Genomic DNA, 12,472 nt, shown 5'->3' with positions numbered 1-12,472 from the left:
GTCTCAAAAAAAAAAAAAAAAAAAAAAAAAAGATCCTGATAACATCCCTCTTTCCCAAGTGAGAATCACACAAACTAACTTGGTTATAGGTATTATCTAAGTTCAGGCTGTTCATGAGATTTTTATGTAATGTAACATCACAGGAAGTTTGAGAGATTAGTTCACAAATTTCAATACCTGTTATTTTGACAAGGATGCCCCAGTGAATAAGACTGGTCCAATCCCAGGCCTCATGAAGCTTATACACTGTTAATACAGTTTTGAGGCCGGGCGCGGTGGCTCAAGCCTGTAATCCCAGCACTTTGGGAGGCCGAGACGGGCGGATCACGAGGTCAGGAGATCGAGACCATCCTGGCTAACACGGTAGAAACCCCGTCTCTACTAAAAAATACAAAAAACTAGCCGGGCGAGGTGGCGGGCGCCTGTAGTCCCGGCTACTCAGGAGGCTGAGGAAGGAGAATGGCGGGAACCCGGGAGGCGGAGCTTGCAGTGAGCTGAGATCCGGCCACAGCACTCCAGCCTGGGCGACAGAGCGAGACTCCATCTCAAAAAAAAATACAGTTTTGAGTATCCCTTATTCAAAATGCTTGGGGCCAGAAGTGTTTCAGATTTTTGCCTTTTTTTTTTTTTTTTTTTTTTTTTAATATTTGTATTATACTTACCAGTTGAGCATCCTAAATTCGAAAATCAGAAATTTATACCAGGCATGGTGATGCACACCTATAGTTCCTGCTACTCAGGAGACTGAAGCAGGGGGTGTGCTTGAGCCCTAGGAGTTCAGGGCTGTTGTGCACTATGATTAGGTCTATGAAGAGTCACCACAGTCTAGCCTGGACAACATAGTAAGACCCTGTCTCTAATATATATATATATATATACACACACACACATACATACACACACACACACACACACACACCCATAAGTGTATGTAAAATCCAGAATACTCCAATGAGCATTTTCTTTGAGCATCATGTTGGCATTCAAAAGTTTCAGATTTTGGAGCATTTTGGATTTTGGACTTTCAGATTTGGGTTCTCAGCCTGTATAGTGTTTCTCAATGGTGAACGTTTGTCATTTAGAGTAGGACAGTTCTGTTGATGTACAGAACAATCCTGTGTATTGCTGTCCCCTGCCCAACAGATACCTGTATGGGCCTTCTAGTCATTGTGGTATCAAAACCTCCCACACATACTCAAAATCTCCCCTCAGAGAGAAGAGTACACAATACCACTCCTATTGAGAACCATTGGTTTAATGGGAAGTGCAACTTTTAAAGGTTCACCCTGATTCTGCTCTTTAATACAGCTGTTATTTTTAGTCATTCTCTCCCAGGCTTTTTATACATGTATGCTTTCTGTTTTGATAGTGTACATAAAGTGGCAAGTATTACTGGTACCATACTGGTCTCTAGCTTCCTGGTCAATCTGGGGAAAGCCTCAGCCCAGAAGGCAGGGTGCCTGAGCAATGCTCACATATGCAGATGATTTTAGGACAGAAAAGTATCTTTTTCCTATCAAGGTCCTGAGACCGTTTTGAAATGGGCTGTAAAATATAGGGAGAAACTTAATTATGAATTTCAGAGGTTGATGCTAGGAGTATACCAGGAAGAGTTTGGTTTTCCTGTCCCCAAACTTGTATTATCCCTGTGCTGGTCAGATGGATTTGAATCTTCCATATCCCACTATCTCTTTAAAGTGTGCTTCAAATAGAAAATCCAGATAAACTCATTAGATTTGAGCACTTATCTGCTTGTATCAGGAATGCTTGCTAAATTGTCCTTTAGCCTGACTTTGTGAAAAAAGGAAACAGCTTACTAGTAGCTTAAATAAATACGAGATTTGTTTTTTAATCACATATATCTAGCCATGAGCAACTGTGGCCTGTTGTAGCTGGGCTTTCTGTGATTCTCTTGGTCTTTTCTCTTAAGATTGAAATATGCAACTCTAGTCATCACATCCATGTTGAAGGCAAGAGGGAAAGCTAAAGTTTTCCCAGAAGCCCCCAGCAGACTATCTTTCTACATCTTATTGGTTAAAACTGGATCATATGATCACCCCTAGCTGCAAGGGAGGCTGAAAAACAACAGGATAGTCTTGATTAACTTATACCAGTAATTTGCCTTCCCTGGGACTAGGCACACTATTTGTTGACTCTGACAGGTTTGGGGTTCTTTTAAAGAAGAAGAAGAAATTGAATATTTATTGACTAGTCCTCTGAAATGGGTCTATCTCACAATATCTGTAACAAGAAGCATTAGAAAGTATAGGAGTGAATGAGTGTGGGGATATTTATCCCAGTCTACCATTTATAATGCTGTTTTGAATGCTTTCACAGAAAAACGTTCAGCTGTTCACTTCCGTTCCTTTCAAACCCTGATTATTGTGAACACATTTCTTCAAAGCCGACTATATTCCTTCCTTTGCCATTTCCCTTATTTCAGTTTCTCAACCCAGGGAATAAATATTGTGAAGAAAGTATTTTTTCTCCCTCAAAATGTTGTCCTACCAACTCGTCAGTCTGAATTTCCTCTGTTGGTCTTTCCACCAACTGACTGACTCTTACTGCCCTCTATCTGAATCCTCCTTGCATCCACCCTGCCTTACAGATGCATGTTATATATACCAGCTAGTTGAAAGACTCATAATTTACTTCTGGTACTCTACTAACTTTCCCTTTTTCTCTTTCTCCTCCTCTTTTCCTCTCCTTTTCTTGTGTTCCCCTCCTCTCCGTTGCTGCTGCAGAGCGTCTCTACAGCCAACTTGAGCGAAACCGCCTGCTTTCTAATGAGCTGAAGCTAACGCTGCATGATCTGTGTGACTGATGGGCAGGGCTCACTGATGCCCATTAAACTGAGCTTACTGCTCACACCACTGACCTGGACCCCAACAAAAAGCTGATTGTCTTTTTAAAAGTTATTATTTTGCCCTGAGCAAATTGCATTTTAAGTGGGGCAGTTAGAATGTTGAAATCAACAGCATTGTAAAGTTGACCATTGTGAAGTTTTTGTCCCTTTAGAAGAGATTATGGGTGAAGAAGGGAGGGGCCTGAGATATTATAGTGAGAAAACTTTCGAGAATTTTGTTTTCCACCCTTATTTGCTGCTCTTTCACTTGTGCACTGACTGTAGGATATGTTCCCTTGCATGGATATTTCTAACAATAAAAGGACTGACTTGACAAGTTGTTGTAACTGCTTCATCTGCAGGCCCAGGGATGGGTCCTTCTGACTGGGTGGAAAAAAGGGAAGTGAAAGAAAAGTTGTGGGATATGAATATGGGTCTGTGTTGCCATCACCTTCTCTGAGTTGAAGATTTGAGTATTTTCCTCACCTCTTTAGAGCACTCAGAGTGGTTTGATTGCTAGACAGATTAGATTCTCCTTAATGTTCAGCTACTGATTTTCTTCCTGACATTTTCCCCTTTGCTTCCTTTTTCTGGTTTTATGTTTAATTTCAAGTAACTGTCACAAGCTAGTTCTGTTCAGTAGCTCTGCAGCAATCTCAAGGTTTGCTTACAACTACTTGTTTCAGTAGTATTCTTGGCTTTGTTTTCTTTAGAGATTATTTGACTTAACTGTGAGCGCCCTTTTATTTATCCCATCAGTTACTACTTTGGCCTCTACTTTTTCGAAAAAACATGTAGTGCATGAGGATCTTCCTGTGCTCTTTATAATCTGAGATTCTGATGTTTCTGTTGTTTGCAATGTTCAAACTCCAGTGAACCATTTCAAGAGGGTATTGTTATGTGGGCAAAAACTGGAAAAGTGGATGGCTGATGCTTAAGGCTTGCTCTTTCATTGACTGAAAGCTGAAAGTGTTGGTTGGGTGTGGGAGGGAGAGGAAATGGCTGATAAGGGCCCTAACTCCCTCACCCAGGAAGTGCAGCAACACCTACAACTTCAGTAGGCAAGCCAAAGGCCCTACAAAACTGGATGATGTAATAGCTCACTTCTGTGGCTGAGAAAGCAGCTGCTTTATTAGTCCGCAGCTTTTCTGCAACAGGAGCAAGTCTCAAAGAGCAGGTGGACCTTGAAATTTACTTCTAGTTTTTGTAACTTCTCTTCTTTACCCCCATTAGATAAACTGAAATGCACCAAAGAGGAGCACCTCTGTACACAAAGAATGCTGGACCAGACTCTGCTTGACCTGAATGAGATGTAGAACGCCCCAGTCCCACCCTGCTGCTGCTCCTCCCTCTGACCCAGACTCCGCCTGAGGCCAGCCTGCCGGAAGCTGACCTTTAACTGAGGGCTGATCTTTAACTGGAAGGCTGCTTTCTCCTTTCGCCGCCCCCTCCTTCCCTGTGTCTTTTTCGCCAAACTGTCTCTGCCTCTTCCTGGACATTCCAGCTGGGCTAGAGGCTGAGCACCTTTGGAAACAACATTTAAGGGAATGTGAGCACAATGCATAATGTCTTTAAAAAGCATGTTGTGATGTACACATTTTGTAATTACCTTTTTGTTGTTTTGTAGCAAACATTTGTAAAACATTCCAAATAATTCCACAGCCCTGAAGCAGCAATCGAATCCCTTTCTCACTTTTGGAAGGTGACTTTTCACCTTAGTGCATATTCCCTTCTCCATAGAGGAGAGGAAAAGGTATAGGCCTGCCTTACTGAGAGCCAAACAGAGCCCAGGGAGACTCCACTATGGGAAACCTCATTGCTCTGTACAAAGTACTAGCTAAACCAGAAAGGTGATTCCAGGAGGAGTTAGCCAAACAACAAAAACAAAAACTGTGCTGTTCAAGTTTTCAGCTTTAAGATATCTTTGGATAATGTTATTTCTATTTTTATTTTTTTTTCATTAGAAGTGACCAAATTAAGATGGTAAGACCTCTGAGACCAAAATTTTGTCCCATCTCTACCCCTCCCAACTGCTTAACAGAAAGGATCATGTCCCCCTTACGTTGAGGTGACCACTTAATTGCTTTCCTGCCTCCTTGAAAGAAAGAAAGAAGATTGTGGTTTTGCCACTGATTTAGCCATGTGAAACTCATCTCATTACCCTTTTCTGGGTTTGAAGCTGCTGTCTCTAGAAGTGCCATCTCATTGTGCTTTGTATCAGTCAGTGCTGGAGAAATCTTGAATAGCTTATGTACAAAATTTTTTAACTTTTATATTATTTTGAAACTTGGCTTCTTTGGGTTTGTGGCACCCTGGCCACCCCATCTGGCTGTGACAGCCTCTGCAGTCTGTGGGCTGGCAGTTTGTTGATCTTTTAAAATTTCTTTCCCTACCCAGTCCCCATTTTCTGGTAAGGTTTCTAGGAGGTCTGTTTAGGTGTACATCCTGCAGCTTATTGGCTTAAAATGTTACTCTCCTTTGATGTGGTCTCCTTGGGGCCGATTGGGAGAAAGAGAAATCAATAGTGCAACTGTTTTGATACTGAATATTGACAAGTGTCTTTTTGAAATAAAGAACCAGTCCCTCCAACCCTCAGACCTATTTGACTTTTCTTTATTAAAACTCAATGTGCTTTCTCCACAGAAGCTATGAGGTTTGGGTTAAAAATCACATCTTTGTGGGTGGTAGCAACAGGATTTATTATTTATTATTATTACTATTTTTGAGACGAAGTTTCTTTCTTCTTGCCCGGGCTGGAGTGTAATGGCTCAATCTCAGCTCACTGCAGCCTCTGCCTCAGCCTCCCGAGTAGCTGGGATTACAGGCACCCGCCACCATGCCCGGCTAATTTTTTTTTTTTTTGAGACAGAGTCTTGCTCTGTCACCCAGGCTGGAGTGCAGTGGCCGGATCTCAGCTCACTGCAAGCTCCGCCTCTCGGGTTTACGCCATTCTCCTGCCTCAGCCTCCCGAGTAGCTGGAACTGCAGGCGCCCGCCACCTCGCCCAGCTAGTTTTTTGTATTTTTTAGTAGAGACGGGGTTTCACCATGTTAGCCAGGATGGTCTCGATCTCTTGACCTCGTGATCCACCCGTCTCGGCCTCCCAAAGTGCTGGGATTACAGGCTTGAGCCACCACGCCCGGCCTAATTTTTTATATTTTAAGTAGAGACAGGGTTTCACCATATTGGCCAGGCTGGTCTCGAACTCCTGACCTTCAGGTGATCCACCTGCTTCGGCCTCCCAAAATGCTGGTATAACAGGCGTGAGCCACTGCGCCCAGCCGGAGCAACAGGATTTAATATAGAGAAAATGTTTATTTTCATCATCTGTAAAATGGAGATAAGAAAGAACACTTAATGTGCTGGGTCTTTTATAGGTTAACATAGACATCTCAGGCTGAACTCTACATTTTCCTTCACAACCATATTAATCCTTATAAACTGGATTTATTATGCTCCTTAATGTATAATGCTGATCACTACTATAAATGTATGGTTTTAACCAACTGTACTGAAACAGCCTTTGAGTTTATATTCTGTTTGGGTATTTGGAGAAAACAAGTTAACAAGAAGTGCTCTCAGAGGATTTGCTTAGAGGCCGGCTTTGTGAGTGGATAACTTTCAAAACTGCCTTTGAGACGCCAGTGTCTGGCATTTCCTGCATTCTGGCCTGAATGCTGGACGTGAATCTGACTTCTAGTAAAAATACACAGTTCCCTTGACAAAGTCGAGCTGTTTATCCCAGAGACTGCACAATTTTCCGTTTATAGGCATAGACCAATGCTGACTGGAAATCATTGCAAAAAGTTTTTTTTTGTCTGGTGGAGGGTGTGGTGTTAAGATAAACAGTGTGCAACAAGAAATTGAACTGGAAGAAATTAAAGGTTTTTAAAGACTTTTCTGCTTGTTCCTTACTGTTAAAAAGGTCTGCCATCCAGTATTTAGGAAAGACCTTTAAGAGAGTTTGAGGTGTTTTAGCTGGGTTTGTGCCAAAAGTTTCCATTATATTGGCTTGCTGAAGGACTGCATTTATTTTTTTATTTTTTGAGATGGACTCTCGCTCTGTCGCCCAGGCTGGAGTGCAGTGACGGGATCTCTGCTCACTGCAAGCTCCGCCGCCTCCTGGGTTAACGCCATTATCCTGCCTCAGCTTCCCTAGAAGCTGGGACTACAGGCGCCCACCACCGCGCCCGGCTAATTTTTTTGTGTTTTCAGTAGAGATGGGGTTTCACCAGGATGGTCTCGATTTCCTGACCTCGTGATTCGCCCGCCTCGGCCTCCCAAAGTGCTAGGATTACAGGTGTGAGCCACCGCGCCCGGCAGGGCTGCGCTTAAAAATGCCCACACTTCCGAGCAAGAAGCAGGTCCCATCCCCCTCTACTGACGTCACGCCTGTGGATTGGCTGATGGAGCTGTGAGCGCGGCTGTAGTTGAGCGCGGGGAACCCGAAACCTGGCAGTCGCCATGACTGGCTCTCCGGCGTCATCAAGCTGCCGAGGCTTCGAGCTCTTTTTCTTCTTGCCCCTACACCGCCTCCTGTTGTTGTTTCTGGTTTTGCTTGGGACACTGGCCAACAAACTTAATGTGCCACAGGTGTTGCTACCCTTCGGCCGAGAGCCAGGCCGGGTGCCTTTCCTGCTGGAGGCGCAGCGGGGCTGCTACACTTGGTGAGCGGTGGTGGGTGACAAGGATATGCACCCTCACCATCCAGTAAGGGTGAGAGGGGTTCCCTCTGTAAGATCCCACAGGGAAACCGTGTGGGGCCACGTGAAGGGGCCTAGCCAGTAGGGAAGGAGAGTGTGATGTCAGTGAAGGTGGCGAGGAGCAGACTCTTGGGCGTGGCGTGTCCTACTCATGTGGTATATCCTCCAGCTGTGTGACGATCTTCCAGACGTGTGAGGAATTCTCGGGATGTGGGACTGGACTTTTCTCTGTGTGTTGGGAAGGGGTGGTCACTAGGAGCAGCCGTCAGGGTAAAGGGAAGCCCAGTGTGGGAGGCAACAGGTACTGATGACTTACAATGTAAACAACTAGAGTAAGAGGAAGTTCCCCATGTCTGAGGGAATTTCTATAGGAACAGGAAAAGTTGGGGTGCGAAGGGTCCCCACTAACTATAGATGAGCCATTCAATGTGAGAAGGACTTAAAACACAACAGCCAAGTATTGGGGGTTAACTAAGCACTTTGCATGTATTAACTCATTTGCTTTTTACAGTCTTGTGAAGTAAGTACTATTACTCCCATTTCACAGATGAGGAAAGTGAGGCCCAGAGACTATGAAGTGTAAACTTCTGGGAATGTGAGAAGATTCATCGTGGGTGGAGATAAGATCTGTCTGTATTATCAAAATTGCCCCATTTATAAAAGGGTACCCACTTGAAGTGTGAGGACAGGGGGTACACACAACTCCGGGATAATGACTTCCTGACTGAAGGTGAAGAGACATGATTTTCTGGTGTGAGAGGACCCAATGATGGGTTATGTGGTTGCCTAAGGTGTGAGAGAACCTAACTGAAGTGAGCTTCAGGATGCCAGTGCATTCATCCTAGATGGAGTAGATACCCCTTTGCCATCTCCTAGGAGAAGTAATGAGGTTCGTTCAGAGTGTAAATTCACCTCTCATTGTATGAGGAAGTAGAAGGAAAGTGGGCTTGTAAGATGATCCAGTGTGATGTGTGTGTTTCCTGACTGTGAGGGTGATGCAAGGCATCTTTCCAGCATTGAAAGCCATTTCTTCTATCGCTCCAAAAATATTAATGAGGCCAGGCATGGTGCTCACGTCTGTAATCCCAGCACTTAGGGAGGCCAAGGTAGTAGGATTACTTGAGGCCAGGAGTTTGAGAGCAGCCTGATCAACATAGTGAGACCCTGTATCTATTTAAAATAAAAACATTCAGCGGGGTGCAGTGGCTCACGCGTGTAATCCCAGCACTTTGGGAGGCCGAGGCAGGTGGATCGCTTGAAGTCAGGAGTTCAAGACCAGCCTGGCCAACATGATGAAAGCCCGTCCCTACTAAAAATACAAAAATTAGCCGGGCATGATGGCAGGCACCTGTAATCTCAGCTACTTGAGAGACTGAGGCAGGAGAATCACTTGAACCCTGGAGGCGAAGGTTGCAGTGAGCTGAGATCACTCTGCTGCGCTCCAGTTTGGGCGACAAAGTGACTCCATCTCAAAAACATAATAATAAATAAAAATAAAGGCCGGGCGTGGTGGCTCAAGGCTGTAATCCCAGCACTTTGGGAGGCTGAGATGGGCGGACCACGAGGTCAGGAGATCAAGACCATCCTGGCTAACATGGTGAAACCCCGTCTCTACTAAAAAATACAAAAAACTAGCCGGGCGAGGTGGCAAGCGCCTGTAGTCCCAGCTACTCGGGAGGCTGAGGCAGGAGAATGGCGTGAACCCGGGAGGCAGAGCTTGCAGTGAGCTGAGATCCGGCCACTGCACTCCAGCCTGGGCGACAGAGCGAGACTCCGTCTCAAAAAAAAATAAATAAATAAAAATAAAAAAATAAAAACATTTATGAATGTTTTTGGTATTCGAGTTGGACTCACATCTCATAATTTAGACAACTTTTCCATCCTAGATATCAGCAGCCTGGTTTCTAGGATTGAAGGAAACTTTCCTCAGAGTATGAGAGAGTCCCGTCTCATTACTAGAAACACATCAGTCCTATTTCTGCATACTGAAGGAAGAATATAACAATCTTTAAAAAAAAAAAAATTAGGCTGGGCGCGGTGGCTCAAGCCTGTAATCCCAGCACTTTGGGAGGCCGAGACGGGCGGATCATGAGGTCAGGAGAGCGAGACCATCCTGGCTAACACGGTGAAACCCCATCTCTACTAAAAAATACAAAAAATTAGCCGGGTGAGGTGGTGGGCGCCTGTAGTCCCACCTACTGGGGAGGCTGAGGCAGGAGAATGGCGTAAACCCGGGAGGCGGGACTTGCAGTGAGCTGAGATCCGGCCACTGCACTCCAGCCTGGGCGACAGAGCGAGACTCCGTCTCAAAAAAAAAAATATTGAGGGAGGGATATTTCTGAGACTTTGCTCAAGGGATCATTGGGAAAGTTCTGATCAATCTCTCACTTTAATTATCACATCCCTAAGCGATGTTCCTGCTTTAAAAAGTGTCATTTACATATACCTGGTAGTATGTAACGTGGAAGAAGGATGAGAATCTATGTTCCACCAAAAGTTAATTTTAACCCATCTATTTCATAGTCTTAAGAATTTTGTTCTGGCAGGCATTCCACCCATCATGATGCAGTTACTGTTGAGCCTTTATATGAAAATGGCACCTTGTGTTCCCAAAAAGCTGTACTCATTGCTGAATCTACGCAACCGATACGCCTCAGCAGTATTATTCTTGCTCGAGAAATAGGTATGTTGAGAGCAAAAACACTATCACTTCGTCTGGGGTAGAATAATCTGGTATTTTGTATAGATGGTTAACACAAATGGTGTTGGCTTCAAATGATTAAGAGGGAGAATAAATGATTCCTAGCCAGCTGCAGTGGCTTACGCCTTTAATCCCAGCACTTTGGGAGGCTGAGGCAGAAAGATTTCTTGAGCTCAGGAGTTCAAGAACAGTCTGGGTAATATAGTGAGACTTGTCTCTACAAAAAAAAAAAAAAAAAAATTATGGCGGAGAGTGGTGGCTCACGCCTGTAATCCCCCCACTTTGGGAGGCCGAGGTGGGTGGATCACCTGAGGTCAGGAGTTTGAGACCAGCCTGGCCAACATGGCGAAACCTCGTCTCTACTAAAAATATAAAACAATTAGCCGGGCGTGATGGTGCACGCCTGTAGTCCCAGCTACTCGGGGAGGCTAAGGTGGGAGAATTGCTTGAACCCGGGAGACAGAGGTTGCAGTGAGCCAAGATCACACCACTGCACTCCAGCCTTGGCGACAGAGGGAGACTCCATCTCAATAAAATAAAATAAAATTAAATTAAGATAAAATAAAAATGAAGAGTATTAGGCAGGATTTTCTTTCTTTTCTTTTCTTTTTTTTGACGGAGTTTCACTTTTGTTGCCCAGGCTGGAGTACAATGGCACCATCTTGGCTCACTGCAGCCTCCGCCTCCTGGGTTCAAGTGATTCTCCTGCCTCAGCCTCCCGAGTAGCTGGGATTACAGGCATGTGCCACCATGCCCGGCTAATTTTGTATTTTTAGTAGAGACAGGGTTTCTCCATTTTGGTCAGGCTGGTCTTGAACTCCCGACCTCAGGTAATCCACCTGCCTCAGCCTCCCAAAGTGCTGGGATTACAGGCATTTCTTTTTCTATAAAAAAAGAAAACCGTGCCCGGACAGCGTTTTCTTTTTTTTTAGAGACAGGGTCTTGCTTTGTTGCACAGGTCGTAGTGCAGTGGCACGACAGTAGCTCACTGCATCCTGCCTGGCCTGCACAACATAGTGAGACTCCATCTCTACAGAACAATAATGATAAATAAATTAAAGAATTTTAAAAAACGACCTAAAGCCTACTCTTAAGTGGACTTTGCAATTAGATAGAACTAATCTGTTTTTGTTTCCAGCTTTGGAAAATTTCCTAGTACTTCTGAGTCATCACTTTCCCCCCACTCTCTTTAACCTTTTGGTTCCTAGGGAATAAGAGTCCTCTACTATTGTTCACCAGATTTTTTCCCAACTACTAACACCTATTCTACAAATTTTGATACTGGCCCTCTTAATGTTTTCTCATGTGCAGTCAGTGACAACTATGCCTTGACTGCTGCCTGGCTGAGAGCACTTGTAAGATGTCATCAATTATAAGATAAATCCCAACTGCAGAGATGTTAAAAGATAAAAAATGAGTGTCTAAGAATCAATGAAATATGGTATGAAATTCTCAAATATAAGAATCTTTGAAGACCATGTCATGCAGGGTAGCTTAAAAGGATAGAGAAGGATACGAAAGTCAGAAAAAACAAAAAACGTTGATTTGGTCACATATGCTATTTTAAAAATGTAATCATTTTTAACTACACAAATTCATTCTGATATAAACAAATTCACAGAAGTACTAGGAAAAATGTCAGACCTGGCTCTCAGTTTAACTTCATCTGACTTGTGACTAATTTTCCAAAATTAAGTATCCTTAAATCAACTTTCCCAATTTTACTATTAATACAATTGTGTACATAGATGAGATTCCCAGTGGTAAGGGCCAGTCTTGGTGTCCTACTAGGAGCATCTGAATGGGAGCAAGTAGTATGAAAGGAGTGGGATTGGGCATTTTAAAAGGGAAGTACATGCCTAAGAGAAATTGTTCATTAATTCATTGGACAAATATCTATTGAGTTGCCTACTTTATAAGGCATATGTAGAGATAAAAAGATTTAAGCTTGCCATTGGCATTTAAGTCCTTTTTTTTTTTGAGATGGAGTCTTGCTCTGTCATCCTGGCTGGAGTGCAATGGCGTGACCTTGGCTCGCTGCCACCTCCACCTCCTGGGTTCAAGCGATTCTCCTGCCTCAGCCGCCCGAGTAGCTGGGACTACAGGCATGCACCACCACGCCTGGCTAATTTTTGTATTTTTAGTAGAAATGGTGTTTCACCATGTTGGCCAGGCTGGTCTTGAACTCCTGACCTTAAGTGATCCACCTGCCTTGGCCCCCCAA

General features: G+C 44.0%; 2 protein-coding genes across 19 annotated transcripts in view; both read left to right on the top strand.

Annotated features, from left to right (window-relative positions):
• Positions 1 to 5,438, top strand: part of TPM3 (tropomyosin 3) — a 36,680-nt gene extending 31,242 nt beyond the window's left edge. For 9 of the 16 annotated variants that reach the window (XM_031653135.1, XM_031653130.1, XM_031653142.1 and 6 more), the window contains one exon: positions 4,079 to 5,438. In XM_031653135.1, the coding sequence (XP_031508995.1) occupies positions 4,079 to 4,161 (83 nt within the window). In that variant the 3' untranslated portion in view covers positions 4,162 to 5,438. Of the gene's footprint in view, positions 1 to 2,744; positions 3,180 to 4,078 lie in introns of those variants that run through there. The other 7 variants (XM_031653144.1, XM_031653107.1, XM_031653115.1 and 4 more) reach the window with 1 other exon arrangement.
• A 1,662-nt stretch (positions 5,439 to 7,100) lies between these two features.
• NUP210L (nucleoporin 210 like) overlaps positions 7,101 to 12,472 on the top strand; it is a 171,301-nt gene continuing 165,929 nt past the window's right edge. For 2 of the 3 annotated variants that reach the window (XM_031653098.1, XM_031653096.1), the window contains exons 1-2: positions 7,101 to 7,511; positions 10,094 to 10,230. In XM_031653098.1, coding sequence (XP_031508958.1) covers positions 7,309 to 7,511; positions 10,094 to 10,230 — 340 coding nt within the window. In that variant the 5' untranslated portion in view covers positions 7,101 to 7,308. The remainder of the gene's footprint in view (positions 7,512 to 10,093; positions 10,231 to 12,472) is intronic. The other variant, XM_031653099.1, reaches the window with a different exon arrangement.

The sequence above is a fragment of the Papio anubis genome, chromosome 1, assembly GCF_008728515.1.
Source record: "Papio anubis isolate 15944 chromosome 1, Panubis1.0, whole genome shotgun sequence".
Classification (NCBI taxonomy): Eukaryota; Metazoa; Chordata; class Mammalia; order Primates; family Cercopithecidae; genus Papio; species Papio anubis.
Note: the sequence above shows the minus strand (reverse complement) of the source record. Positions and strands in the feature narration are given on the sequence as shown.